At 33.0% G+C, this 27,420-nt stretch overlaps 1 protein-coding gene across 1 annotated transcript; it reads left to right on the forward strand.

Annotated features, from left to right (window-relative positions):
• The first annotated feature begins 19,047 nt into the window (after positions 1-19,047).
• Positions 19,048-25,729, forward strand: LOC100818747 (serine/threonine-protein kinase Nek5). The gene is made up of 14 exons (XM_006591001.4): positions 19,048-19,961; positions 20,084-20,150; positions 20,293-20,358; positions 20,472-20,518; positions 20,643-20,688; positions 20,810-20,890; positions 20,981-21,023; positions 21,110-21,159; positions 21,786-21,867; positions 21,945-21,994; positions 22,607-22,680; positions 22,846-22,897; positions 22,987-23,616; positions 23,718-25,729. Exons 1-14 carry the CDS (start codon positions 19,864-19,866, stop codon positions 25,506-25,508), a joined length of 3,177 nt encoding a protein of 1,058 aa, XP_006591064.1. The 5' UTR covers positions 19,048-19,863; the 3' UTR covers positions 25,509-25,729.
• The last annotated feature ends 1,691 nt before the right edge of the window (positions 25,730-27,420 follow it).

A 27,420-nucleotide genomic window follows, 5' to 3' on the forward strand; every position in this document is an offset into this window, starting at 1 on the left:
GTGAACAAGTCTCTTATGTTCAAGGGAGCCAACTACGACAACTGGAAGGAAAGAATGATTGCCTTCTTTGAATCCACTCACATCAATATGTGGGACGTTGTAGAGAAAGGTAATCAAATTCCTTTAGACGCTCATAAGAACGAGATACCTAGGGACAGTGGACGAATCAACATATGTCCATATTTCTTTTCAACTCTCGTGCAAGAAATGCTCTGTTGTGTGCTCTATCTCAAGAAGAATATTCCAAAGTTCACAACTTCAAAAGTGCTAAACAGATGTGGTACACCTTAGCCATTACCTATGAAGGGTCCTCTTAGGTAAAATGTAACAAGTTGAGCCTTCTAACAAGTTAGTATGAACTCTTTAGTATGAAAGAGGGAGAAGATATCCAAACCATGTTTGGACACTTCCAAACCATTCTGAACAAGCTTCGCTCTCTAGGTAGACATTATGATCACAATGATAAAATCTTGCGAAGTTTATCTAGAAAATGGAGACTGCAGGTTACAACATTAAGAACCATCAAGAATCTTAATTCAATGACTCTTGAAGATCTTGTCGGAATTCTAAAGGTCTATGAAAAAAAGCTTGCTCAAGATGAAGGAACAAAAAAAGGGAAATCATTAGCCCTTACAGTTCAAAGACCAAATCACAACTATGTGTCCAAAGAGACATCATCCAAAGCCCTTGCTATTAATGATGCTTCAGAAGAAGAATCTAATGATGATGACTTTGATGAAGAAGATAATGAGCTAAGTCTGACCACAAGAAAGATTTGGAAAATAAGAACTTCAGGTTTAACGAATCGTCAAAAAGATACTTTCACAAGAAAGAGAAAATTCCAATCATCTGTTATGAATGTAAGAAGCTAGGGCACTTCAAGTCAAAATGTTCTAACCTTGAAAAGCCAAAGAATAAGAAGAAAAAATTCTCCAAGTCCAAAAAGAAGAGCCTCATGAGGGCTTGGAAGAAAGGGTGAAATCCAGTGGACGCAAAGCTCTTCTTAAGGATTTTCAAGACTTGGAAGAAAGGGTGAAATCCTTAACCACAACTTATGTGATCCTTATTAGAAACAAATCGCTTGGTACAGGTCACGAAATTAGATGACGCTACTTCCAGAGATGAAAGATAAGTTTGGGGTAGATGTCACAAGGGTTCAACCTTGATAAGTCCATAATTGGTTCGACAAGGAATCCAGAGAGAAGCTCTCACAAAATACACAAGTATTTTCTGAAATAGTCCAAAGGTCCCTTCCTTCAAAAAGAGTTGAATACATATAGTGTAGCATTAACTGAAATTGGTGCAACTAAAAAGGCATAGGATTCAGACACCAATTTATTTAATTACAATTACAAAAATAAAAAATATTGGATAAATTAGTTTGGGCCTTTAGCAATCAAGATTCTTGGGAATGACTCTGGGCCTTCGTCCTTCTCCATTTAGGTATTGTCAAGTATGGCTGCTACCATTTGTTAGAGGATATCCTCAGACTGTTTGGTTCAACCCCTAGTCATAGGTCCATGTATTTGGGCAGCTTTGGGATTCTCATCATTCCCTCCTTCTTGGAAAGTATTAGCCCTCAAATCTTCAAAATCACCATCCGCAAAAAATGGAGTCAAGTCAGCAACATTAAAAGAGGAACTTACTCCATACTCACCTGGAATATCGATCTTGTAAGCATTGTCACTTATCTTTTCTAGTACTTGGAAAGGTTCGTCTCCTCTATGTTGAAGTTTAGGCTTCCTTTGTTCAAGAAACCTTTCCTTTCTCATGTGTACCCAAACCCAATCACTTGGTTCAAGTACCACTTTCTTCCTGCTCTTGTTGGCGTGTTTGTCATAGCTTTCATTCTTCTTTGGAATTTGAGTCTTCACTTGCTCATGCAATCTTTTCACATATTCAACTTTATCCTATGCATCCTTATGCTTAAAATCACAAATGTTAGGCAATGGTAACAAATCAAGAGGAGTCAAAGGGTTAAAACCATACACTACTTCAAATGGAGAGTGTTTTGTAGTGCTATGTATGACCCTATTGTATGCAAACTCAACATGAGACATACATTCTTCCCAACTCTTTATATTCTTTTTAATCACAGCTCTAAAAAGAGAAGTCAAAGTTTTGTTTACTACCTTAGTTTAGCCATCGGTTTGAGGATGACATGTGGTGGAAAAGAGAAGCTTTGTTCCAACCTTACCCCATAATGTTCTCCAAAAGTGACTGAGGAACTTGGTGTCTCGGTCCGAAACGATGTTTCTTGGTAGACTACACCACTTCCTTGAAAAATAATTCAGCAACATGGCATGCATCATCATTTTTATTACATGGTATGAAATGTGCCATTTTTTAGAACCTGTCAACCACAACAAAAATGGAGTCCTTACCATTCCTCGTCCGAGGCAAACCTAAAACAAAATCCATAGATAAATCAGTCCAAGGATATTCAGGAATCGGTAAAGGAGAATAAAGACCATGAGACATGACGCTAGATTTTGACTGCTTACAAACAATGCAGTGTTCACAAAACTTATGCACATCATGTTTCTTATGTGGCCAATAGAAATGCTCTTGTAACATGTCTACAGTCTTTTGAACCCCAAAATGCCCCATTAATCCCCCCTCGTGGGCTTCTTTCACAACTACTCTTCTTATGGATCCTTTAGGCACACATAATCTTTTTTCTTTGAACAGATAGTCATTATGCCGAAAGAAACCATTTTGAGTAGTATGTTCGCATGCAAAATATTTAGAAGCAAAATCTGGATCATGGTTATACAATTCTTTAATGTGCTCAAACCCAATGAATTTAGTTTCAAGAGTGGAGAATAAAGCACACCTTCTTGAAAGTGCATCATCAACTACATTCGACTTACCTTTCTTATGCTTGATCACATATTGGAATTGTTCAAGAAACTCCACCCACCTGGCATGTATCTTGATTAGTTTGCTTTGTCCCTTAAGATGCTTCAAGGATTCATGGTCACTATGTATGACAAATTGTTTGGGTAAAAGGTAATGCTGCCAAGTTTGTAATGCCCTTACCAACGCATACAACTCCTTATCATATGTGGAATAATTAAGGACAACCCCATTCAGTTTTTCACTAAAGTAGGCAATGGGATGTCCCTCTTGCATTAAAACAGCCCCTATCCCAACCCCAGACACATCACACTCAATTTCAAAGGATTTGCCAAAATTAGGTAATGCAAGAATTGGCGCATGCATCAATTTTTCTTTGAGTGCAACGAATGCATGTTCTTGTCCCCCCTATTTAAATCCTACATTTTTCTTGGAAATCCCAGTAAGAGGTGTTGCCATAGTACTAAAACCCCTAACAAATCTCCTGTAGAAACTTGCCAAACCATTAAAGCTTCATACCTCACCAACAGTTTTGGGGGTTGGCCATTCTTGAATGGCTTTCACTTTTTCTTGATCAACCTGTACTCCCTGTGAGCTAACAACAAAACAAAGAAAAACTACATGGTCCAAACAGAACACACATTTATCCATGTTAGCATACAAGCTCTCACGCCTAAGGGCCTCTAAAACTCTCCTCAAATGCACAAGATGTTCATCATGGAATTTGTTGTAGATCAGGATATCATCAAAATAAACCACAACAAATTTTCCTAGAAATTATCTTAACACATGGTTTATTAATCTCATGAAGGTGCTAGGAGCATTGGTCAGTCCAAAGGGCATAACCAACCATTCATACAATCCATATTTAGTTTTGAAAGTTGTTTTTCATTCATCCCCCTATCTAATCCTAATTTGATGATACCCATTTTTCAAATCAATTTTAGAGAAAGCATAAGCTTCATGCAATTCATCCAACATATCGTCTAGCCTAGGAATGGGATGCCTATACTTTACCGTGATGTTGTTGATGGCTCTGCAGTTTGTGCACATTCTCCAAGTTCCATCTTTCTTTGGCACTAGAACAAATGGAACGACGCACAAACTCAAGCTTTCTTGCACCCACCCCTTTTGCATGAGGTCTTGCACTTACTTTTAAATCTCCTCAGTCTCTTGTGGATTGCTCCTGTAAGCTGGCCTGTTAGGTAATGAAGCTCCTGAAAGGAGGTCAATTTGATGTTCTATGCCTCTTAAAGGTGACAGTCCATGAGGAATTTCCCTGGGAAAGACATCTTTAAATTCTTGCAATAGAAGCTCAACATTAGGAGAAACAGAAATAGTAAACTGATTAGGATTATCATAAAATTTTTTATTATATTTGCAGTACAGTAGATAGAGTGGCTTACGAGCAAGTAACACCTTCCTCACTTCACTCGCCTTTTCTAAACAATTAAATTTTTCCTCAAGTGTTTTACTCTTCCTCTCATGTGTATCACTCTTCTTTTTCTTATTCCTTTTTGGTGTTTCAATCTTCTCTTTCTCTTGTTCTCTCTTTTCTCTCATTCTGATTTGGTCATCACAAACTTCTTTAGGGGATAGAGGTTTAAAAATAATTTTCTGGTCATGGTGCTATAAAGAAATCTTGTTGGTGAAACCATCATGTACTGCTTTGGTGTCATACTGCTATGGTCTTCCTAACAGTATATGAGTCACCTCCATTGGAACCACGTCACATAACACCCTATCATTGTATCTTCCAATGGTGAGACACACCTCAACCTATTGAGTCACTTTTACCTTTTCATCTTCACTAAGCCACTGAAGTCTATATGACCTAGGATGAGGTTTAGTTTCCAAATTCAGTTTGGACACTAACCTGGAACTTGCAACAATTGGTACAACTTCCTCCATCAACAATTAAAGGGCAAAGCTTACCATTAATGGCACACCTGGTGTGGAATATATTTTCTCTTTGGGTGTCATCCAGTGGTTGTATCTGACTTCCCAACAACCTTCTCACCATTATCATATCACCTTACATAGCTTCCTCCTCAAGCTCTTCTTCCACTTCTTCACTGATTTCAGATTCGCTAGTGATTTCTCCATTTTCCTTCATGATCATGGTCCTATTAGTTGGACATTCAAAAGTAATATCTACCTAAGCATTTGAAGCATTTTATGTTTCTAGTCCCAGTGTTGGACGAGGCAGAGTTATGTTGTTTGGTTCCAGCACTCGATGTTGATAACTTTCCACGTAGGGACGCTGCTGATGGACTGGACGATTTGCCTCCATCCTTCTTGGATCAGTTGGTCCAATTCTGGTAAGTATTGGACGAGTTCCTTCTTGATGCACTTTTCCTCCTGAGTTGTTGTTCGATTTGCACTGCCTTATGTAGTAGGTCATCCAATTCCACATACTCTTGTAATTCAACAATATCTCTAATGTCAAGATTTAGACCATTCAGAAAACAAGCCATTGTGTCCTCTATTTCCTCTTCAATGTTGGCCCTCACTAGTGCCATCTCCATATCTTTGTAGTACTCTTCCACAGCCAAAATTCCTTGGGACAACCTCTGAAGCTTCCATTGCATGGTTCTGCTATAACTAGTTGGCATATACCTCTTTCGCATAACCATTTTCATCTCAGTCCATGTATCTATCTCTTGCCCTTCCTCTCTCAGCATTTCTCTCTGATTTTTATTCCACCAAACAAGGGCATAGTCTAAGAATTCAGCTGTTGCTAACTTGACTTTTTGTTCTTCAGTATAGTCATTGCAGGAGAATACATGTTCAATTTTCATCTCCCAGTCCAAGTAGGTGTTTGGGTCACTCCTGCCTTTGAAAGGAGGTACATTGAGTTTTACTCCCTTAATTTTGTTTTGCCCCTCAATTCTATTTTGCCTCACTCCATCATTGCCCCCTCTATTCCCACCAAATGTTGCATTTGTGTAGTCATCACATCCAGTAACAAACGCCAAGCTCCGTCCAATTGATGATATTTACCACCACCATCACCAACTCCTGCCACAGTTAAGGAGCAGAAAAATTTATAGTAAATTAGATAAAGGTTTCAGGACCTTACCACACTCTACTTACGTGTTTCTCTCTTTGATGGTAGTGCACTCATGTTTGATGCTCTCAAAATAGGCTTTTGTGTGATCTTTTTCACTTTTTTCTTCTACCACTCTTGTTCCTTCTTAAGTTCTTGGATGGACCAAATTGGATGCACAAGGTAGTAGAACAGGAAAGACAAATTAATTATCACACAAAGTTAATAATAGACAACTTAAGTCATAAATAGAAGACAAAATACATAGACAACACAAAAACAAGTAGAATTGAACAAAAAAATTACTCAATTAACAGAAAAGAAGAACACAAATAGCGAAAATGACATGTAAACTTCTAATGGTCATAACTTTTGCTACAGTCGTCCATTTGAGGCCCCCTATATATCAAAATGCTCAATTGAAAGGAGAATCCTTGGGCAAATACGCATAAAAACGCCTCTAACTGCTTCAAATCTGCGTTGAAAGTTCAAACACCAAATTTTTTTCAAACTTTTTTTTTACAAATCCTTATATATATATATATATATATATATATATATATATATATATATATTATGTGCTCTTCACAATTCGTCCAGGATAATAGAATGTTCAATCAATTCCAGTGGTCCAGCCAATGTATTCATTCACTAGGCAATTAGGCAATTTGACCCAAACCCTAAATTTATCCAGCAAACAGAATTTGTCCCAAACAGAATTCGAATAGAACAAGGCACAAACAGACCATCCAACAAGCAGACAAAGAAATGAAAATGAATAGAATAGACAGAAAATGGAAAATCGAAAATGAGAACGAAAAATGATCAAGATTCTTGGGAGTGCCTTTGGGCCTTCGTCCTTCTCCACTTGGGCCTTGTCAAGTATGGCTGCTACCATTTGTTGGAGGTTATCCTCTGACTATTTGGTCCTACCCCTGATCATAGGTCCCTGTATTTGGGAAGCTTTGGGATTTTCATCAACAACTCTTGAAGATTCAAAAGAAGGGCACAAGGAAATGCTTAAACAAAAACTATTACTTAAAAAAGAATGCACCCTTACTAACGATGAATATGATAAGCTTAAAAAGAAAAACTCAGATCTTAAGACAGAATGTCAACATTACAAAAAGATGTCTTCTAATTTTAACTATAAGCTTAAGGGATGTGAGTTCTTGAAGGAATTAGCTCTTGAGAATGTAAAAGTCTATGGGGAGATAGAAACCTTGAGAAATAAACTTAGAAAATTTATTGGTAGTAATGAAGCCTTTAACAAAATTATTAGGGCACAAAGAAACCTTAAAGACAAATTTGGCCATGGTTTCATAGACATAAAGATTGCACATGGTGAAGAAGTCACTATTTGCTACTTCTGTGTTAAATTGGGTCATGAAACTCATAAGTACAAGGACCTCCCTGTAAAGGGCAACCCATCGAAGGGTTTGTCTGGTGCATACCAACACCCACAAGCTAACAAGGTAAAAGGACCCAAAAAGATTTGGGTACCTAAGAATAGAATAATTCATGTTGCAGACCTCCTTTATTGTAGAAAAGAAACACCAATTATGATACCTGGACAATGGCTGCTCAAGACACATGATAGGCAAAAAGTCTATGTTCCAATGCCTATGTCTGGTGGGGTGGTCACTTTCAGAGGGAATCAGAAAGGTATGATAATTGGTGTAGGTAAAGTTTGTATTCCTCCTTCTCCTCTTATAAATAATGTTTTACTTGTTAAATGGTTGAAGCATATTATACTGAGCATAAGTCAATTATGTGATAGTGGATACAATGTCACCTTTAACAAGGATATGTGTATCATCCAGAACAGGGACAACTCTTCACTTTTTACTGTGAATAGACAGGGAAATCTTTATAAGATTAAACTTAATGATTTGTCCAGTCAAAAGGTGTCGTGCTTACTTTCAGTCAAAGAGCATCACTGGGTATGGCATAAGAAGCTTGGTCATGCTAGCTTAAGGTTAATCTCAAAGCTTCAAAAACATAGCCTCGTAAGAGGACTTCCAAAGTTGTCATATCAAGATGATTCTCTTTGTGAAGCTTTCCAGAAAGGGAAACAAGTAAAAAGTTCTTTTAAAACAAAAAATGTTGTTTCCACTTTGAGGCCTCTAGAGCTTTTACACCTTGACTTGTTTGGACCAACTACGACTACATCCCTCTCTAGACGTAGATATGGTCTAGTCATAATGGATTACACCAGATGGACATGAGTCAGATTCCTAACTCACAAGGATGAGTCTTTTGATACCTTTGATAAATTCTGTAAAAAGATTCAAAATGAAAAAGGCATTTGTATCTCTTCAATCAGAAGTGATCATGGGGGCGAGTTTGAAAATGATCTTTTGAAAAATTCTGTGAAGAGAATGGTATTCACCATAATTGGAAACTTTGGGTGTTAGTGTTTCATCTTAAACACCAAGGATAACCTTGGAAAGTTTGATTCCAAATGTGATTTTGGAATCTTACTTGAGTACTCTGAATTGTCCAAGGCATATAGAGTTTATAACTTTAGAACCTTGACTGTGGAAGAGGCCATTCATGCAAGATTTAATGACAATAAGTCTGACACTACAATGTCAGAGCTAAACAAGTCCTTTGTAGAAATGAAAATAGAAAACATCGTCAAGTATGTTTTTACGTCCAATCAAGATAAGCTTGTATCCAACATAATAGTGGATAATCAACTTGAAGAAGTTAGAGAACCAACTAGACATTTGCCAAGGAAACATCATCCAGAGTCCCAAATCATTGGTGATCCTAAGGACAAAGTCCAGACAAGGGACTCTCTCAAGCATACAACACTACTTCCATAGATTGAGCCAAAACACATAGATGATGATATGTCTGATGAATACTGGGTCAAGGCAATGTAAGAAGAGTTGAACCGGTTTTAGGAGAATGATGTCTGGAAGCTTGTAGAACTCCCCAAAGGAAAATATGTTGTTGGAGCAAAATGGATGTTCAAAAATAAGCTTGACAAAATAAGTAAGGTTATGAAGAACAAGGCTAGACTTGTGAGAGGTTATTGACAACAAGTAGGTATAGACTATATTCAAAATTTTCCTCATGTTGCTCGTCCAGAGGAAATACGCATTCTACTATCCTTTGTTGCTCATCATGGTATGATGTTATATCAAACGCATGTAGTATATCGAACGTTATGCAAACATCTGCATGGTAACATCCAATCAATTTTAATTTTTATCAAACCATTTATGTCAATGGTACACAATGGTTCCATGGTAACATCTGCATCCAGCTTCTGACTCATATGTACATTTCACGATTACAAGAAACCCCACTTATCAGCTTAAAGAAAATTTACATATGGTACAGAATTAGACACTTATCTTCCTCAGCAAAGTCATTGAAAAGACCTAAAGAACAATAATACAATGATGCAGATACCTTAAATAGAATTGGAGGAATACTAGTTTCATGAGCTTACAAGCAATATTCTCATTCATTTTGTATCATCATGTTCATTACTAGTTAAATTCTGGCCAAAAACCTCAGGTTTACTAATTGTAAACTGATGCATATATAATATAAGTTGAGCCTACATCTATAATAAAAATCTGATTTCAGTGTTTCTGATATTACAATTTACAATATCTAAGTTAATCTTTGAGGGAGAGTATAGGCTATTGCCATTATTGGACTCAAGTAGGCCTGATTATTAATTAAAAAGAACCTGCAAGGTGGTCTTTCTCACACGAAAAGAAATTAAGCATTGTATATTAAAAATTTACTTTTAGTCCCAATAATTTTATGATTATGTAATTTTGATCCTTTGAAAAATTTATTATACCCTTGATCCTTAATCCTTCACATCTTTAGAATTGAACAATTTTCATTAAAAGATAGGCAGTAGATTGACCATTGACCAAAATTGCTCAATTTTGAAAACATGAAGGACAAAATGTATAATAAATTTTTTCATGAATCAAAATTACACAATCCTAAAATAATAGTTACCAAAATTGGATTTAAGCCAATAATAAAAGGACCATGGAGCTCTTGAACAACCATGAAAGAGTCATTACAATGATTGAATTCTGAGTATGTTACGAGGCTGCTGAAATTCATAGGGACAAATTAAAGCTGCGCATAAGACTCTAAATTGATTGAAATCAAAGAATGTTGTGGTGCAACGAAGTAATTGTCGGTTGACTTGAACATTCACAGATGGAGAAAATTGGGTTTTGTAACTTGTTCAACACCGGTTCAAATCTAGTTTTTCAACCAGTTTTCAACTAAAGTCTAAAACTAGTTTTAAAATGACATTGCATTGCATTTTAAAATAAGGAAAAAAAAAGCATTAAGAGAAAGAAAAAAAATATATTAAAGGTGCATCTTAAAATGACAGGTATGACACGTGAAAAAATATAAGAAGCTGAACGAGAAATCAAGAATCATGAGGCATGCTGCCATTATTTCCACATCACGATGGGCAGGGGGTATAATAGCTTTTATACATACAAGACAGAAAGTAATCTTGCTCCAATCAAATAAGATAACACTGAGTAGTGAGTAGTGATAAGATTTTTCTATTTAATGTAGGACTCAAATTCGACTACGTAGAAAGATAGAATAATCCACATGCAGCAGACAGCAGTTGAATATATAGGTAATGATATTGGGGTGAGATTCTGTAGTGTAGTTTGGAAGTTAATTAGTATATATGTCAAAAGCATATCATTTTTTATGCGTTTTCTTGCAAACGAATTCTGTCCTTTACTAGTGTGATATATATATACATGGTGCATATATATGCTAATTAACAGATATATCATATTCTCTTAAAAAAAACAGATATATGATGTAGCAACTTTCTGAAGTATATCCTAAAAAAATTAAAGATTATTTACTGATATAAGGATAATTTTGTATTGTACTCACATCAACGAATTATATATATATATATATATATATATATATATATATATATATATATATATATATATATATATATATATATATATATATGAATTTTAAATTTTATCTATTAATTTGTTAAATTATAATTATATATAATCATATTGTATCTTAATTTTGGTATGAGACCACTTCCCACTTATATCTTAAAAGAGATAATTGTGTTAAAGTTGAGTAAAATCATTATAAGCACTGAAATTTTCATTGAGTTTTTAATGATACTATATACTATAAGACTTAACCTTAAAACTATTGGTTAAGTTAAAATAATTATAATATAGAACTTAATTTAATGTGTTCAATGGTGATTGCATCTTATTTTGTTAAAATTGAATAATTATAAAATACAAATAAAAGGTTTTTATTTTTGTATATTTTAAAATTATGTTACGCTAATATTAATGAAGTTATTTTAAGAATAACTTTAATTAAAAGAATTATTCTTCATTTTCGACATTAATTTTTTAAATTTAATGATTAAAATTAATTATTTATTACAATAATTAGATTTCAAGTCATTTATTTTTTTAAATCTAATTATTAAAATTAGCTATTTATTAAAATAATTAGATTTTAAAGTAAACGAATAACTCTAGAATAATTATTATCAAAGTAAGTAAATCTCTTCTTATATATAACGTCATTAATTAAAAAATTAACAATTAAAATATTCAAGCATAGATTTTGTTATACATTATTTGATTTTATCACTATTCAGTACTATTATTTTCTACAATAAACAATTATTATACTTTATTACTATTATTTAAAGTGAACTTCCTCACTTTTTAACATAATAGTTGTATATAATAAATAGAGAAATAGAGGGAGAAAAGTAAATGGAAATGTAACGTGCCCGCGAATATTCAGCTAACTTCATAATGGGAGTAAATACAACACGAGCATGTGCATGTGCATCTTTTTTGGCTGCCAACTTGTCCTGTGTATTAATTGTTTTCAACTCATACTTTCATATTATTCTTGCCCTCTCATCCTTCTCACGTGCTTTTATTTATTTATTTTTGGCTTCTCTCTAGTACTGTAGCCATCAAATTATTCAACAGTTGCAATATATAGCTTATGAGATCAACAGCTCAGACAACGTAAAATAAGAAGATAAAAAAAAGTAGCCATTTTTTGCTTCGTCTCCCAACGGTAATGATGTGAAAGAAACCTATATATGCTAAATTAAATCAAACATTAAATTGAAGTAAATTATATTTTAAAAATTAAATCTGATATTTAAATCAAAGTGATTATGTTTTCACAAATGGTTTGGTTAAAAACTTGTTTTAAAACTGATAATTATGACTAAACACCAATTCTAAATTAATTTTTCCATATACAATATAATATTAAAATTTAAATTGGTTCAAAACGGATTTTAAAATTAGTTTTAGTTAAAAACTGGTTGTCTATGACTGAGTCTATTTTCAGTCAGATCAATGACACATTGGTCGTGAATTCTTTTTTTTTTTTTTTGACAGAAATCGTGAACTTTGTTTTATTACAAGGTGGAAGAAATATAATCAACGCAAGGGATAGATAAAGCATATTTTAAAGAGACTAAAGTTTATAAGGGTATATTTTTAAAATTTTAAAATTACACATGATTTTAAGATTCTGAAGAGTTATTTGATGAGGACATTCTATCACCTAGATAAATGTTCCACTCTTGCCATCCAATAAGATCATAATGGAATTTTTGCTTGGGAGTTGTCTATGACTGTTAGACATATATGGATTTTTGTTACACGCACACTCAATTTTTTTTATATCCCGGCCCCTTTTACATCTCATTATATTTCAATTTATTTTTTTCCTAAGTTTTGGTTCTCCCTTCAGTATAACACATTAAATAATGGATAACACTCAGTGTAAAAACATAATTTCTCCGCACACAAAGGATAGTCGTTTTAGGTGAAGATCGGTTGTATGTCATTGTCTTAAGTTAAAATGAAAATAATAAAAGAAAAGCGTAGGCAAAGATTTAACAAGAGAATGCTAATTGTAGGCTTTAATCAGCAATTAACACCAATTAGATGAAAATGGATTTAAGATAAGCCTCACTAACATATACTCCTCTTTTTGTGCCAACTAGACTAGTTATCGATGTCAATTTTTTGTGGTACATGATTAAGCAACAACAACTGTTCAAAGCTCACACTTACCAGAGATTCGTTAGTTGCTATATATGCTGTTGTCAAATCACCACATTAATCAATAATGCTCACTAAATAAACCTAAATTAATACTAAGTGGTATGGAAAATAAATTAAAGCCGCACCTTTTTCTCCTTGCCCTCGATCCTTATAGTATCAACTTGACCAACCTTGAATAGCTATATAATTCAGAGATTTTTCATCGTTTTTTTTTTAGAGTTTCAAGTTAAAAGATAAGATGTATATATATTGAGAATTGAATTTTTATCATTAAAATTTAGGTGACTTAAATGTAAAGTAAAAAATTATATTTTACTAGATGAATCATAATTGAATGGATGTACTAAAAGTTATTTTTGTTTAACTTTCAAGAGAATTTATTTATTATAGTTGGTGACAATCTTCACTATAAATAGATAAGATGTTAAGTGGAGAAACAACACATGAAAAGTGTGTGTGTGTGTGAAAAGAGAGATTGTGAAATAAAGTCACTTTGTTGAGAGAAAAATATTTTTGTGTTAGAGTGTTATCATTTCTTATAACCATTAAGTGGGATATTCGGATTTGTAAAATGATACACTATTTGGGATGAGTTACAATCTTGTAATCATTTTTGTGATAGTAAAATACTTTTGAGATAGTTTCGTGGAACAAGAGGTGTCGAACCACATTAAATTCTTGTATTTATTATTATTTTTTTTACGGTGTAATCTTTGTTGTGTTCTCACAATCATTTGTAGAAGCAAATAATTTTATTTATGTAAGCGTTGATCATCCAAGATCTTTGGATGTGTATTACTTTAATTTTGATTAATCAACTAATCAAGGAAAATTAGACAAAGGTCTCATCATCATCATCATGCAATATTCAGAAAAAAATAATTGATGATATAGTTATTTTTATCAAGAATAATATACTTTTACGTATTTCAATAAAAAAAAATCCCCTTTTCAATTCCTTAACTAGTTTGCTAAGAGCATTGTCTAGCATTTATCATGTAAAAAATTGAATGATGAATTATTATATTATTAAATGAATTCATATTTTTACATAATTATTAATATAGTTAAATTTACAAATAATTTTTTTTCCATAAACTAAGCTAATAATAGTATAATTTTATAATTAATAATAATGTATTAAAACTACCTTATGATTTTTTAAATAAACATAACATAAATCAACTAAAATTGTTATTTTTAATAAATTAGAACCAATAATAAAATATGGGTTAAAAAGAATGTGTTGAAAAATAATTATTAACTTTTTCTATATAAAAAATGTAATATTATGTTATTATAAAATATCTAAGTAAAATTAAAAACAGTAAAAAAATATCAAACATGTCAGTACTCCAGTATAACTTATTCTAAATATTATTCCATCTTATATTTTGTATAATTTTCTTTTGTGACAAAAATAGTAAAATAGAGGAAGAACACTATTGACGTTAGTGAAGATGCATGAAATGGTCCCTATGGTGAGGTGTATGCAATGACACTGAATTTGATTAGAGCACGCAAGATAATGGGAGAGGACCCCCCCTCTTTTTTTTTCAGGTGTCTGCGTCGTTTATATCCTTGTTGATATGATGATAATGTGCATGGCATGTGCTTGTCCAGAGAATTATAAACCATCCATTCACTAATGCTCTATTCTGTCGACGCAGAGGAGGAAGCAGCTAGCACATGCACATGGCAATTATACTTACTAGTGAGACAAGGCACTGAAACCATGGCACATGACTCTCTCTGTTTGCTTCTCCTTGAACCTATTCCAATGCTCCTTCCTTCCTATCCTATCATACTCTAATCATTGTTTTAATTTCATTGTCAACTCATAGGGCTTCGTGTAAATCGTGGGTCCAACGTGGGCATCTCTCGTTAATTCCATTGCCTGCAACATTGGGTTTATCGTAAAAAATAATAATCACTCTAGATAAAAAGACTTGCCTAGAACCTCCTGTGCTTTTCCTTTAGGATGTGTTGGTTTATCAGGAAAGATGATAAAAATAAATAGTTAAATAAAGTAGAAATCATATTTTTATATATTTTAATTTAAATTCTCATCTTATTTTTTTTTTCATTTTTTTCATCTTATCCAATGTATTCTTTAGTCTATGTTCTTCTAATCATGATATTAATATAAAATTGTTACTATTTAATAAATATTTGTTGAGCACACATGATGCAATCATATCTTTCAAAGACATTAAATAAAAGACTTTAATAAGAAGATTAAGTCAGAGATGCAAGAGAAGGTTCTAGGATTCTGATGAGCCTTATGATAGATTTCGGGCTCATGAGCTAAGTATGAACCCACTTATCTTTGTACATATTATATTAAAGTTTCATTATTTTAGAACTCCATAATATAGATAGGGTACCCTAGAAATGTAAGATTTGTCAACCCTTGTATTTTAGGACACCTAGACTAGTTTTTGTATTAGAGGTAGTTTTGTAATTTCACATGCATTAAGTGAATATTTGATGTATGTGTTGGGAAATAAATTTAATTGAATTGGGAAAAGCCCAATCCAATTAAATTTTAGAGAAGGAGGTGAGCATTTGTTTGCTACACTTCATTGTCACCTTATGATACCCAAACATACTTAGTGGAATTTGGCTCCACAAATTTAATTTCAAATTCAAATTTTCTTCCAATTTTGTGTGACACTTAGGCTATAAATATAGGTCATGTGTGTGCATTTTTTTAACTTTGATCATTTGAGAATTACACTTCAAAGTTCAGACCTCATTTGAGACACAAAATTTCGTGCTCCTTCTCTCCCTTTCCCTCCACATATCTTCTCATATCTTCAAGCTCTTATCCATGACTTCCTATGGTGGTGAGTTTCTTCTTGACTCATCTTCTTCTTGAAGTGGTGTCTCCAATAATCTTTCTTCCTTCTCTATTTCGCTAGCCATTGAACTTCAAGAAGCAAAAGACTCCATTGATGAAGAAGATTCAAGGCCTACAAGCTCCACATGGAGCTACATCATGTGGTATCAAGAGCATCTTCATCTAGGTGATGTTCTTTTGCTTCCTCTATCTTTTTGTTCGGTCAATTCACTTTCATTCCTTGTTCTTCATCTTATTCTCCATGTATATCCTCCATTGTCTTGTGGTTTAGTGTTTTTTAGAGTAGATTCAAAAAAATAAATCGATTAAATCTTAGATATACACTTGTTCTTGCATTTCAATGGTTCAAATTCTATAAATCTACTCTTGAATCATGTTTTTGTGTTGATTTTAGGTTCTATCATTTTTTCAGTCATAATCTTTATGCGCTGAACCTTTAGATCTAAATTTTCTTCCAAAATATTAATTAGAAAGAAAAAACACAAAAATCTAAGTGTAAATCACTTAATCCATGTTGGCTTAGAGTCATGTTTAATCATAATAATTGTCACATTATGTTTTAAGTTTGTGTTGAATTTTAATTTTGTTGATTGAATTCTAGATATATTTGTTCATGTATTCTTGTCATTTTTAGCCTATCTTTTGAATTTTGAGTCTAATTCATACATGTTATTTAGTTCATAACATGTACTAAACCAATTTCTAGAAGTAGTCTTGTTGTTGAACTTTTTTTTATTTTCTAAGTTTCCTATATGATGCCTATGAAGAAATTGAGTTGTGGTGTTGAGTTGTAACTGAATTTGTGAATCAAAATAAGTCTTAAACTTTCTTGAATTCATTATTCAAGACATTTGAGCATAAGCAAACACATTGAAATTATCCAAGCCTTAAGCAACATAAACATTATACTCTTGATTTTTAGGTTGAAATCGCTGATGCAGATAACTTAAACATACAAACTTATAAAAATTGCAGGAAATAAAGAACTAATTCATTCCCTTATTTTTTTTCAAATATAAAATCAGATTAAAAATAGTTATTCAATATCCATGATTAACTTTTGATTTATTTAATAATATTTTGTTTTGTTTACAAGAGAAGTTTATTCCTTACAATGATGAATTTATAATATTCTATCAAAACTTAAATAAAATGTTAAAGAATAGAAACATGTACTTTACACTATGCTAAAAGAGAATTACGATTTGAATGTTTTGTTTATTTTTTAAACTTAACTATAGGAAAAGAACAAAAAAATCCAGAACATTATTGTAGTTTCTTTTATAGATATTTTAACTTCTTCAAAATTCTCAATCAAAATATATTTTTAATGTTATTCTTTCATATTCTTTTATATGATAATGAATATTCTAAAAATAATAATTTAAATATTAAATACATCTTATTAAAAGTATTAAAATACTGGTATGATAGTTACTCTTTTTGACATCTGATTTACTAATATCTGAACTGACTGAACACCGTACCATAGGTGTCAACTAATTCAGTAGCTACTTAATTATTGCAACTTAAACTAATATATATGAATCTCAATTGAAAATTACACTTCTAGTAATTACATAATTTCTACATTAGACGTAACTAATATATATATATATATATATATATTTGGAAGCTGGCTTTTTTTAGAGAAAATATAATAAAAATAAGCAATGATAGCTATTGAAAAGCCATGATAATTAATTTAATAAGTGTGCAACAGTAGATAGTTTTAACTATAATTTGATACACATTTTTTCTTTTAAAAATCTTCATTAAAATAAGTGACATTTTTTTAAAAGGAAAAATAAGTGACTATGAGAGAGTTATTCTGTATATTAACATAAAGGCATATTGTACTTTCTTTATTATTATTATTATCATCTTTATTATGGGTTGACACCTTTTTAACAAACTTCTAATAATTAATACTATTGACAACCCAAAGTGTCCAGCAAAACAAGTGACATTTTCTATTGCTTCGTACCGTCACTATCACTCTAGACCATCATTTTTTTTTCATAATCTATGTATGTTCTTTCTTTTTGTTTACTTTCATCTGTCCTTTTGTTAAAAGGAAATGTTGAAAAGTATAAATTTTTATAAAACAGAAAAAAATAAAAAATCGTGTCATGTTTTCTTTTTCGGTTAAATAAAGACATCAACCTAATCTGTGATTTATTGACAATATATCCACTTTCCATTAAAGATTTTAAGCTATGAAGGGATGCTTATTCTCGTCAATATATATATATATATATATATATATATATATATATATATATATATATATATATATATATATTCAGTGATTCAAGTGCTTGTTCTCTCTTAAATTTTACTTTAATTAAATAATTCCTAAAACTCAATCGCATGAATAATGAAATCTTAAGTGGTTACAAAAGCGCAATTCTAAAAATTACCACATGTTATACTTATCTATAAAAAAAATTATTGAGAAATATATCAATCCTCAACAATTGACAATATTCCAAGGGATAATTATTCCTCCGAATGAGAAAGGGGAGTATTTAAATAAAATCTTAAAACCTACCATATTATACTGCTTATTTATACGGATTTTGTAGGTTTAGTTAACGAAGCTTTCCCTGTTAATCAAGACCAAGCAATACTTTTTTTTAAATGCATCACTTAATTAGCATGAATTTGTTACAATATTAGACTTATGGGCTTATATTCAACCAAATCAGAGAGGGTTGAAGATGATTATCATAGTACGTACTAAACATAACAATAACGATCCAAACATATAAATTTTTTAGAATTTAATTTTTGTATAATATAATGTATTGTGGCAAAATGTGATTGATTTGAATAAAATTAGAGTTGAATTTTTTAAATAAAATTTAAATTTAAATTTTTTATTGAAATTAATTATGAATAAAATTAACTATTCGTATCAATAATACGATAAGTAAAAGAAATATATTATCAATTAGTTGAAAATTATGATAAACAATTTTTAAAACAATTATTATAATTTTTTTTAAAAATATTATATATAATAATTTATAATTAAATTTTTTTAGAGGAATTTATAGTTAAATAACATTATAAAACTCCTTTACCGTGAAGTACATACATATATATATATATATATATATAATGTTTTCAAATAACACTTCCGTTCACAATCACATGATCAATCACTAATTATGGCACAAACATTAGAACTTCAAACATCAAACCGTTGGTGATGTTTGAAATGTGTCTCGTTTTGGCAATGGGTAACTGATGGCACTTCGCCCATGAAGGTGACACCCTTTCTGTATATCCATTAATGGACACTGAGTTTTAAAGGAAGAAGAAGAAGATGCAAAAACTGAAAAACTAATTAATTATTATTTTTCTTTTTAAAAAAAGACATAAATTGAAATAAACGAACAAAAATTGAAAGCTTGGAACCAGGTAGACCAGCTGTGTCTGTCGGCGAATAACCAAGCACACCCATAAGCTCCCTTTTCTCTCTCTCTCTCTCTTCAAAGTCTTCAATTCAATTTGTGACATAGTTAGAGAGAGAGTGTGTGTGTGTATGTGTTTGTGTTGTACTTTGTTTTTTTTTCCTTCAACTTGGGAACAAAGGTTGAGACTTTCAATCTTCTTCTTTGCAAATTCTTTGAAAAGCCATCATGGGTATGCTATTATTGCCCAATGTTGTTGTGATGGGACTAATGAGGGTCAATGGAATGAAGCTATAGCAGAGTGGAGAGAAGGATGAGAAGAAACCCACATGGTGTTTGGGTTGCATATGGTTTAGTCTATTGAGGAAGCAATGTAGAACAAGGTTATTGCAACATTGTATGGAAAAGAAAAAGAACTATGGTTTCATTTTGAGACGTGGGAAGTGGGAAATGGTGTGAGCTAGATTGGTTGCTAGTTATTGGTTTTCTTGTTTTTGTTTGTTTTGTTTTGTTTTGGGGGTTGAGGAATTGAGTGTTGGTGGATCGAGAGCAATGGAGTCTCGGATGGATCAGTATGAGATCATGGAGCAGATCGGTAGAGGAGCATTTGGAGCTGCTATTCTTGTTCACCACAAGGCTGAGAAAAAGAAGTAATAGTCACCACTTTTTGAATTTCATTGATGGGGTTATGTTTGTTTGTTCATAAGAAATTCGTTGGTGGGTAGGTTTGTAAGTTTGATGATGACTGAAGCTTTGTTTTACTGGATTGCAGATATGTGTTGAAAAAAATAAGGCTTGCAAGGCAGACTGAACGATGCAGAAGATCTGCTCATCAAGAAGTGAGTTTATTTGTGTTTGTGCGCGCACGCCTGCATGCGTGTGCTTTTTGGTTATCCTTGCTTGTAGATTTGCTTCATATACATGGAATCTGCTTTTGTTTGTGGAGGGGATTTGACTGTTGCTGTTTGTTGGTAATTGTAGATGGCTCTTATTGCTCGAATCCAGCACCCTTACATTGTGGAATTCAAGGAGGCATGGGTTGAGAAGGTGAGAGACCCTTTAAGTTTTTGTGTAATGTAATCATAGTCTTAATAGTTACTACAGTATTGAACTCTCTGTTGTAAACTATTTCTGCTAAGCACATTCTACTTCTGTTGCAGGGTTGCTATGTCTGCATTGTCACTGGATACTGTGAAGGTGGAGACATGTGAGTATATGATAAGACCTATGAACTAGCAGTGTCATGTGGAAGTTCATAAATTTTATATGCTTAATCTGCAACAGGTTATTTATAATTTTGTTATACTTATTTTCTCTACAATCTGCAACAGGGCTGAATTGATGAAAAAATTAAACGGTGCTTACTTTCCTGAGGAGGTATGTTTGTCTCACGGTTGCATGTGTGTTTATGTGTGTATTCTTTTCCCACATGGTCAAATCTTGAGTTAATGTTAAAATTTTTTTTTTGACTTGCATTGATGTTGTTGAAATTGCTCAGAAACTCTGCAAATGGTTCACTCAATTACTGTTGGCAGTAGATTACCTGCATTCGAATTATGTTTTACATCGTGACCTAAAGGTATACTTGTATGAATTAAATTATATGGTCTATGATTCTTGTCTTTCATTTGAAATGTATTAAGTCTGATTTTGTTGACTCTGTTGACAGTGTTCCAACATCTTTCTTACCAAAGATCAGGATGTTCGCCTTGGTGAGTTCACATAACATCTTTGATTATGCTTGAGATAGATTTTTAAGTCTTCATCCTGAATTTGTCTGTATTTTTCTGACATATAGGGGATTTTGGGCTTGCTAAGACACTAAAAGCAGATGATTTGGCTTCTTCGGTATGTGTAAAATAGGCAAATTGTTGCTTTCTTTTTTCTCTTCTAAAAATCGAAAGTATTTGCTTAGAAGGATCCAAGGATTCATGATAAAAAAAATTCTATCAAGTTTCCGTAGCACTGATGAATTCTGGAGAGTTACAGATTCAGAATTTTTCATATTTAAATCATCTCTTTCTTTCGTGATCTTGTGTGGACATACAGAGATACTAATAAGACCTCAATTCTTATTCATATATAGTCATACATAAATTTTTTGGACATATCCTAACTTTTGTTTCCTAATACTTTATCTGTTAGTGAGAACCAGAAGCTTCAGTGTTATTAGTTGTTACTGAGTTTTTCCTCTATTGGGCAAGCCAAGGACTAATAATATCATCTCAAGTCTCAACTATGTTTAGGAAAATTATCCTACTATTAAATTTATTTTTTCCTTTCACACCTTGCAACTCATTTATTTTTATATCAAAACTAGACACTCACCATATTTTTATAATGTTCAACTTCTAGAGGTTTGAAATATGATACTGCTTCCAATTTTTTAATCCATCTGATTAGCGTGACATTCATAGACAAACACATAGTCACCATATATGGGATTAATAATTGCTGTAAATGTTTCTATGCAGGTGGTAGGAACTCCTAATTACATGTGTCCTGAACTGCTTGCTGATATTCCGTATGGATTCAAATCTGATATTTGGTCACTCGGTATATATTCTAAAACCAAGTATCTGATGATTGCACATTTGGCTTTGCTGCAGCTAAAATTAATTTTTCTTGTTCAGGGTGCTGTATATACGAGATGGCTGCTCATCGCCCTGCCTTTAAAGCTTTTGTAAGATTTCTTATGATTTTTCACTTTAAAATAGTTATAAATAGGATGCAATCTTTAGCAAATTCATTTAATGTAACACCCTCATGTCAGATATGAACATAGTATCTCATCTCTACATCGAAGTTAGCAAAGTTACATTTGTATTACAGGAAAGATAAGGTATAAGTTTGCACAAATGATCTAGAAATAATAAAACAGTAAATTTGTAAAATTGAAGAAGTAGATTGGCAAGTAAACTTTTACCTGAATTTGCAAAGCCACCACCTACCAGATCACCATTGTGGTCTATATTTTAGTTTTGTTATCCCCACATATGTGCTGGAGTTTTAAGTTTAAGCTTGTTTTGTAAACTATCTTAACAGCTGTTTGTTTTATGGAATAATACTACTCAACATATACTTTCGGTTAGGACTTAAGCAAATGAGGTGAACTCAACCAAAAAAACTAGTCCATTAGGTGGTAGAGTCGCTAGGTCATGTTTGCTTGTTAGTGGAATATGCTTCATGCGATTCTCTGCAGTACATATAGATATTTTTGTTATATGTATGTAGAGGTATTTCACCGTGGTTTATTTCTTGGGTTTTAACGATAGCATAATAAATCATGTTTCAGGATATGGCAGGACTGATAAGCAAAGTGAACCGTTCATCCATTGGCCCTTTGCCTCCATGTTATTCCCCTTCCTTGTAAGTCACTATCTGCTTTTGTGAAGATTAATATTCTTTTGTTACTACCCTTTTCTGATGAAATCAGGTTTATGACAGTGAGATATACCTGCTACTTGTTTACTTGTTCAACTTCTTATTTTTTCTCTCTGCTAAGTATCTAAGTTGTTGACTACTATAATACAGGAAAACACTGATAAAGGGCATGCTAAGAAAAAATCCTGAGCATCGGCCGACAGTAAGCCTCTCGAGAATAAATTTATTTCCAATGTGGAAATGGTTTACTATCATTGCTTTTCCTAAATATTCTCACTTTATATTTCACAGGCATCTGAGGTGTTAAAGCACCCTTATTTGCAGCCTTATGTGGATCAATATCGTCCGTCTTTCAGTCCTCCAACAACCTGTTCTCCTGTAAAACCAATTTCTGCTGTCAATGATCATCGAAAAAATATGGCTGAAAGTCAAAACAGTAATAGTTCAAGTAGTGACAAAGATACTTTGATGTCAAATGAGAAAAACATTGCAACAGCAGGACCAAAGTGTGATAACGAAGCCACTGAGATGGATCAAACATCAATCGATGATGATGGCTCAGATGAAGAAAGTGGTTCTTGTAATGTCAATGCCAAAACAGCTGAGCAAGAGGTGGTTGAACCATCTCATAACAAACACCATTCTAACGTTGAATCTAAGCAGCCAAAAACAATTAGAAATATAATGATGGCATTGAAGGAAGGAAAAGTTAGAGAAGCAACTTCTCCAATGAGAGGCAACCGCATAAAGCCTAGTGGCCTATCAACACAAAAAATAAGCACAGAGACATTATCTAAATTGCCTAAGCCTACTTTTATTGCTCCTAGTATGAAGCCTAATTTAGAATCACATGCTGCACTTGCAAGGGCAAGCCCTGACCCTGCAAAAAGAATGATGGGATCACATTATCCAAAGCATCAGGTACATTATCATTTGAAATTATCTATGCTACCATCTCTTTCTGTAGATTTCCTCATGAAATTGAAATTTATTTCTGGTTTTATATTCCTATATTCTGGCAGATTCTGATGACAGAAGCCTCACCAAAAGTTAAAGCTAGACATGATTTCACTCCACCATCTGCACTTGTCAAACAAGTAGAAGGAGATGGAGTTTCTCCAAGGCCAAGACAAAGGACTCCCCCAAGCTTACTTAGAAGACCTTCATTTTCTGGAAGAATGAGGCTGGCTGGAATTGATGTTCCAAATGCAGCAAATGATACTGGGAAGCTAGGCACAAATAAAATAGTCCAGGAACCTCAGATGAGCCCTTGTCAATTGGCCAATGGCAATGTACCACATATTTCAAGACAGGTTACTACTAGAGAGCCTCAGAAGGCTTTTGAAAGAAGTTCCAAAGGATTGCAAACAGACAGCAGCAATTCTGCCTCATCTTCAGTTTCTATCCAAGGATGTGAACTTGCTGATGATGCAACAACTTTCATTGACATGAGAGAACAGATGCTTCCTAATCATGAGAAAGTAAACCACATTGTAGGTGTTGAATCATGTCCTGATAGGAGCCAACCTACAACTTGTGCACATTGTAAGATGGTTGAAAAAGTGCCTAAAGAAACCTGTGAGGTTTCCACGAATTTTCAGAATACTATTAGTAGTAATGAGAAAGTGAGTTCCAGTTTAACTCTAGATCACCACCATGTTGAAGATTCTAAGGTAACACTTGCTTCAGAAGGTGGTCTTGTCATAAACAAGACAACTACATCTACTACTACCTCCAACTGTGATGATAGATCTGTAGAACCCTCTGCTGGAGCCACCAAAGAAATAAAAGATTTTCAAGATATTTCCAAGGAAATGCCTTTAACCAAGTCTCCTAAGGAAATCAAGGATTTTCAAGATATTTCCAAGGAAATGCCTTTAACCAAGTCTCCAAAACAAGCACCCCCAAGTTCTGGAGAAAAATCTGTTCATGTAGAAGTTAGTCCAGTAAGTGAACCAGATATAGTTAGCCAGCCAACACTTGGATGCAAGCCCCCTGGTGATGACAAATTCACAGTGAGGGAGCGACTGTCACCGGTGGCTGAAACTGTTCCTGTGGTCACCACTACTAAATCATCAAGCCAGAAAGTCTTGCAAGAGAAAGGAACTTTGTTGCAGAATCCAGCACAAGAAAGGCCTGACACTGGCCATCTTCCTCCAGCCTTTGATGATGTTATCCATGTCATACGCCACAGTAGTTACCGCGTTGGAAGTGAGCAACCAGTGAAGGAATCTGTGGAGATGGGAGTTCAAAATGTAGATGTTGGTAAGTTCATCAATGTAGTGAGGGATGATTTAGAAATGAGGAACATAACCTCACCTTTGACCCCCCTCAAATCTTCAAGTTGCTCTGATGCTGCAAGCTTGAAATCAAACATTTCTGATCAGCCGGAAACGAAGAACTCGAACACTCCTCCAATCCTTAAATCTTCAAGTCTCTTCGATGCTTCGAGCATGAAATCCAGCATTTCTGATTATCCAGGTCTTAAGAAACAAGATGTGAGTAACCCTCCTCCTTTAGTTTCAGAACCTGATTCTGCTGAGGCCAGTAAATGCAACACTCCTGTAAATGAAGAGAAACTACCGGTGGCAAAGGAAACATTGGATGTGAAATCTTTCAGGCAGAGAGCAGAGGCACTTGAAGAGCTCTTGGAGTTGTCTGCAGAGTTGCTGCAGCAAAACAGATTGGAGGAACTTCAAGTTGTTCTGAAGCCCTTTGGGAAAGACAAGGTCTCTCCAAGGGAGACAGCCATTTGGTTAGCCAAGAGTCTCAAAGGAATGATGTCTGAGGAAAGTGGGGGACGCTCTTCATGATGAGGTATCTCCATTAGTCAATTCTTATGTGATAAGTTTCACTTTGTATTTTATGTTTAAAATTTGCTCTTTATATAGTTCATAGCTATTCAAGTACCACTTGAATTCATAAGAGAGAACATGTTGGCTTTGTCCCTTCTTTCATTGTTGTAATTCTTACAGTGCTTTTATGCTGTTGTAAATAGTGACCATACAAATTACTAACATCAAATTACGATCAATTGTATGGACATTCCGTGCCCCGGCATAGGTGTTAAATATTAATGTACCAAAGAGTTGCTATGATTAAATGGAGCAAAGCAAAAAAAAACATAAAGGGTTACTTACTTATCAACCCGAAACAGAAACCATACTTCAATTAGCAAGTCAGAAAAGCAATGCTTTGTCAATATTATAATTTTCAACTAATAAAGAATCTTCGTATGCTAGAGTAGAGACAAATTGGAATGTCATGCCATCATCAAAAACTACATTAGTTTGGTTTATTAAAAGAATTTTTTACCTTGCACAAATTAGGTTTAGCTTTTGTTCCCTCATTTCCCCGCAGTTTCCTAGATTCCCTCATTTCCAAGAAGCACCGTGGAACCTTCCTCTTCCTCATAGGTGGTATTTTGCTATATGAAGACCACACGCGTTTTACTGTCTTTATATATGTGTGTGTGTGTTTTTATTTTTTTCATTCCACATATACCCTTTTTTTCTATTTCATGATCACAATTCACAAGAACAGTTTCACCTCCATTAATAACAGCACCTTCCAAAATTTCATCATTGATGAGACAAAAAAAAAAAAAACCAGATTTTGTACACAGTGAATGCTGGGGGGAGGGCATGATCTTGGAAGAAGTGCAATGCAAAGTATTCAGTCAGATTTAATTATGTTATCAAGTCTTTTTTTTTATGTTTTGTTTTACTGAAATTAAACATCATGTCATAATAGACTATGTTATTATTGGAGTATAAATGTAAGAAAGACTAGTGCATCGAATAAAAATAAAAAAGTTGAATATCATATAAATGAGAAAAAAACCTATAAATCTAAATCTTAAGATTTTGTATTAAATTGTGATGTCAAATTTTGTTATGTAATTGTTCATGGAGATGGGAAAGGAGTGCTTTTTATTTTTATTATCTAAAATCTATCTATATCGTTATTATTGGTTAATGGATCAGTTAACTTATATCACTCATTTATTATATTTTTTTAAGAAAAAGAGAGTTAACTATCACTCAGAAAAACATGATACCATTAATAAATCAATACAATATTACTAACAAACAAGTAAGTACTTTTCATAGGTTGTTCAAAGGAAAGTTCTATGCTTTTTTTATGTTTAGTAGCAATAGCATAAAATAAATTTTGTGTGCTAAATTCTATTACATTTAAAACTTTATAAATTAATAATATCAGGATCGGAAAAATTTATTAATTTAGAGAGTTATTAATTTATCGATAAATTAATAATTATTAATTTAAAGAGTTTTTAAGTAATTATAGTGTATATATCAAATAAAAAGGCAAATTAGTCTATGCCTCTTAGAATTACGTTGCAGCGAACCTTCGGATTCAACACAAATTAGTAATTACTGTGCTCATATGCATTGAAAATCAATAACAATGTAGAGGATGACGGCGATGATATGGTGTCTTTGGAGTCTGTTACGCGAAAAGAAGCACTTATGGCGTCGAGCACTCTTCACAACTTTATGATATAATACAAAAATACAACACCTAAGCCATTGGATCCAATGAGAAAAGTTAGAGATAAACTCCAAATAGACTTAAACTTTAAAGGAAAACAGACAACTATTGAATCATATTTTAATAAAGTGTAAAATATGTGTAAAATATTTTTTTCAGTTTCTATAAATTATTAATTTATGATTTTCTTGGGACCGAAAATTATAAAGG

Source organism: Glycine max, chromosome 11 (assembly GCF_000004515.6).
Source record: "Glycine max cultivar Williams 82 chromosome 11, Glycine_max_v4.0, whole genome shotgun sequence".
Classification (NCBI taxonomy): domain Eukaryota; kingdom Viridiplantae; phylum Streptophyta; class Magnoliopsida; order Fabales; family Fabaceae; genus Glycine; species Glycine max.

What these genes read in the sequence shown, in the direction of transcription:
- LOC100818747 (XM_006591001.4), top strand. Translation starts at nt 19,864, where the DNA reads ATGGAGTCTCGGATGGATCAGTATGAGATCATGGAGCAGATCGGTAGA. An exon ending in TACTGTGAAGGTGGAGACAT is followed by an intron (nt 20,519 to 20,642) that starts GTGAGTATATGA and finishes AATCTGCAACAG; the next exon opens with GGCTGAATTGATGAAAAAAT. An exon ending in AGATCAGGATGTTCGCCTTG is followed by an intron (nt 21,024 to 21,109) that starts GTGAGTTCACAT and finishes TCTGACATATAG; the next exon opens with GGGATTTTGGGCTTGCTAAG.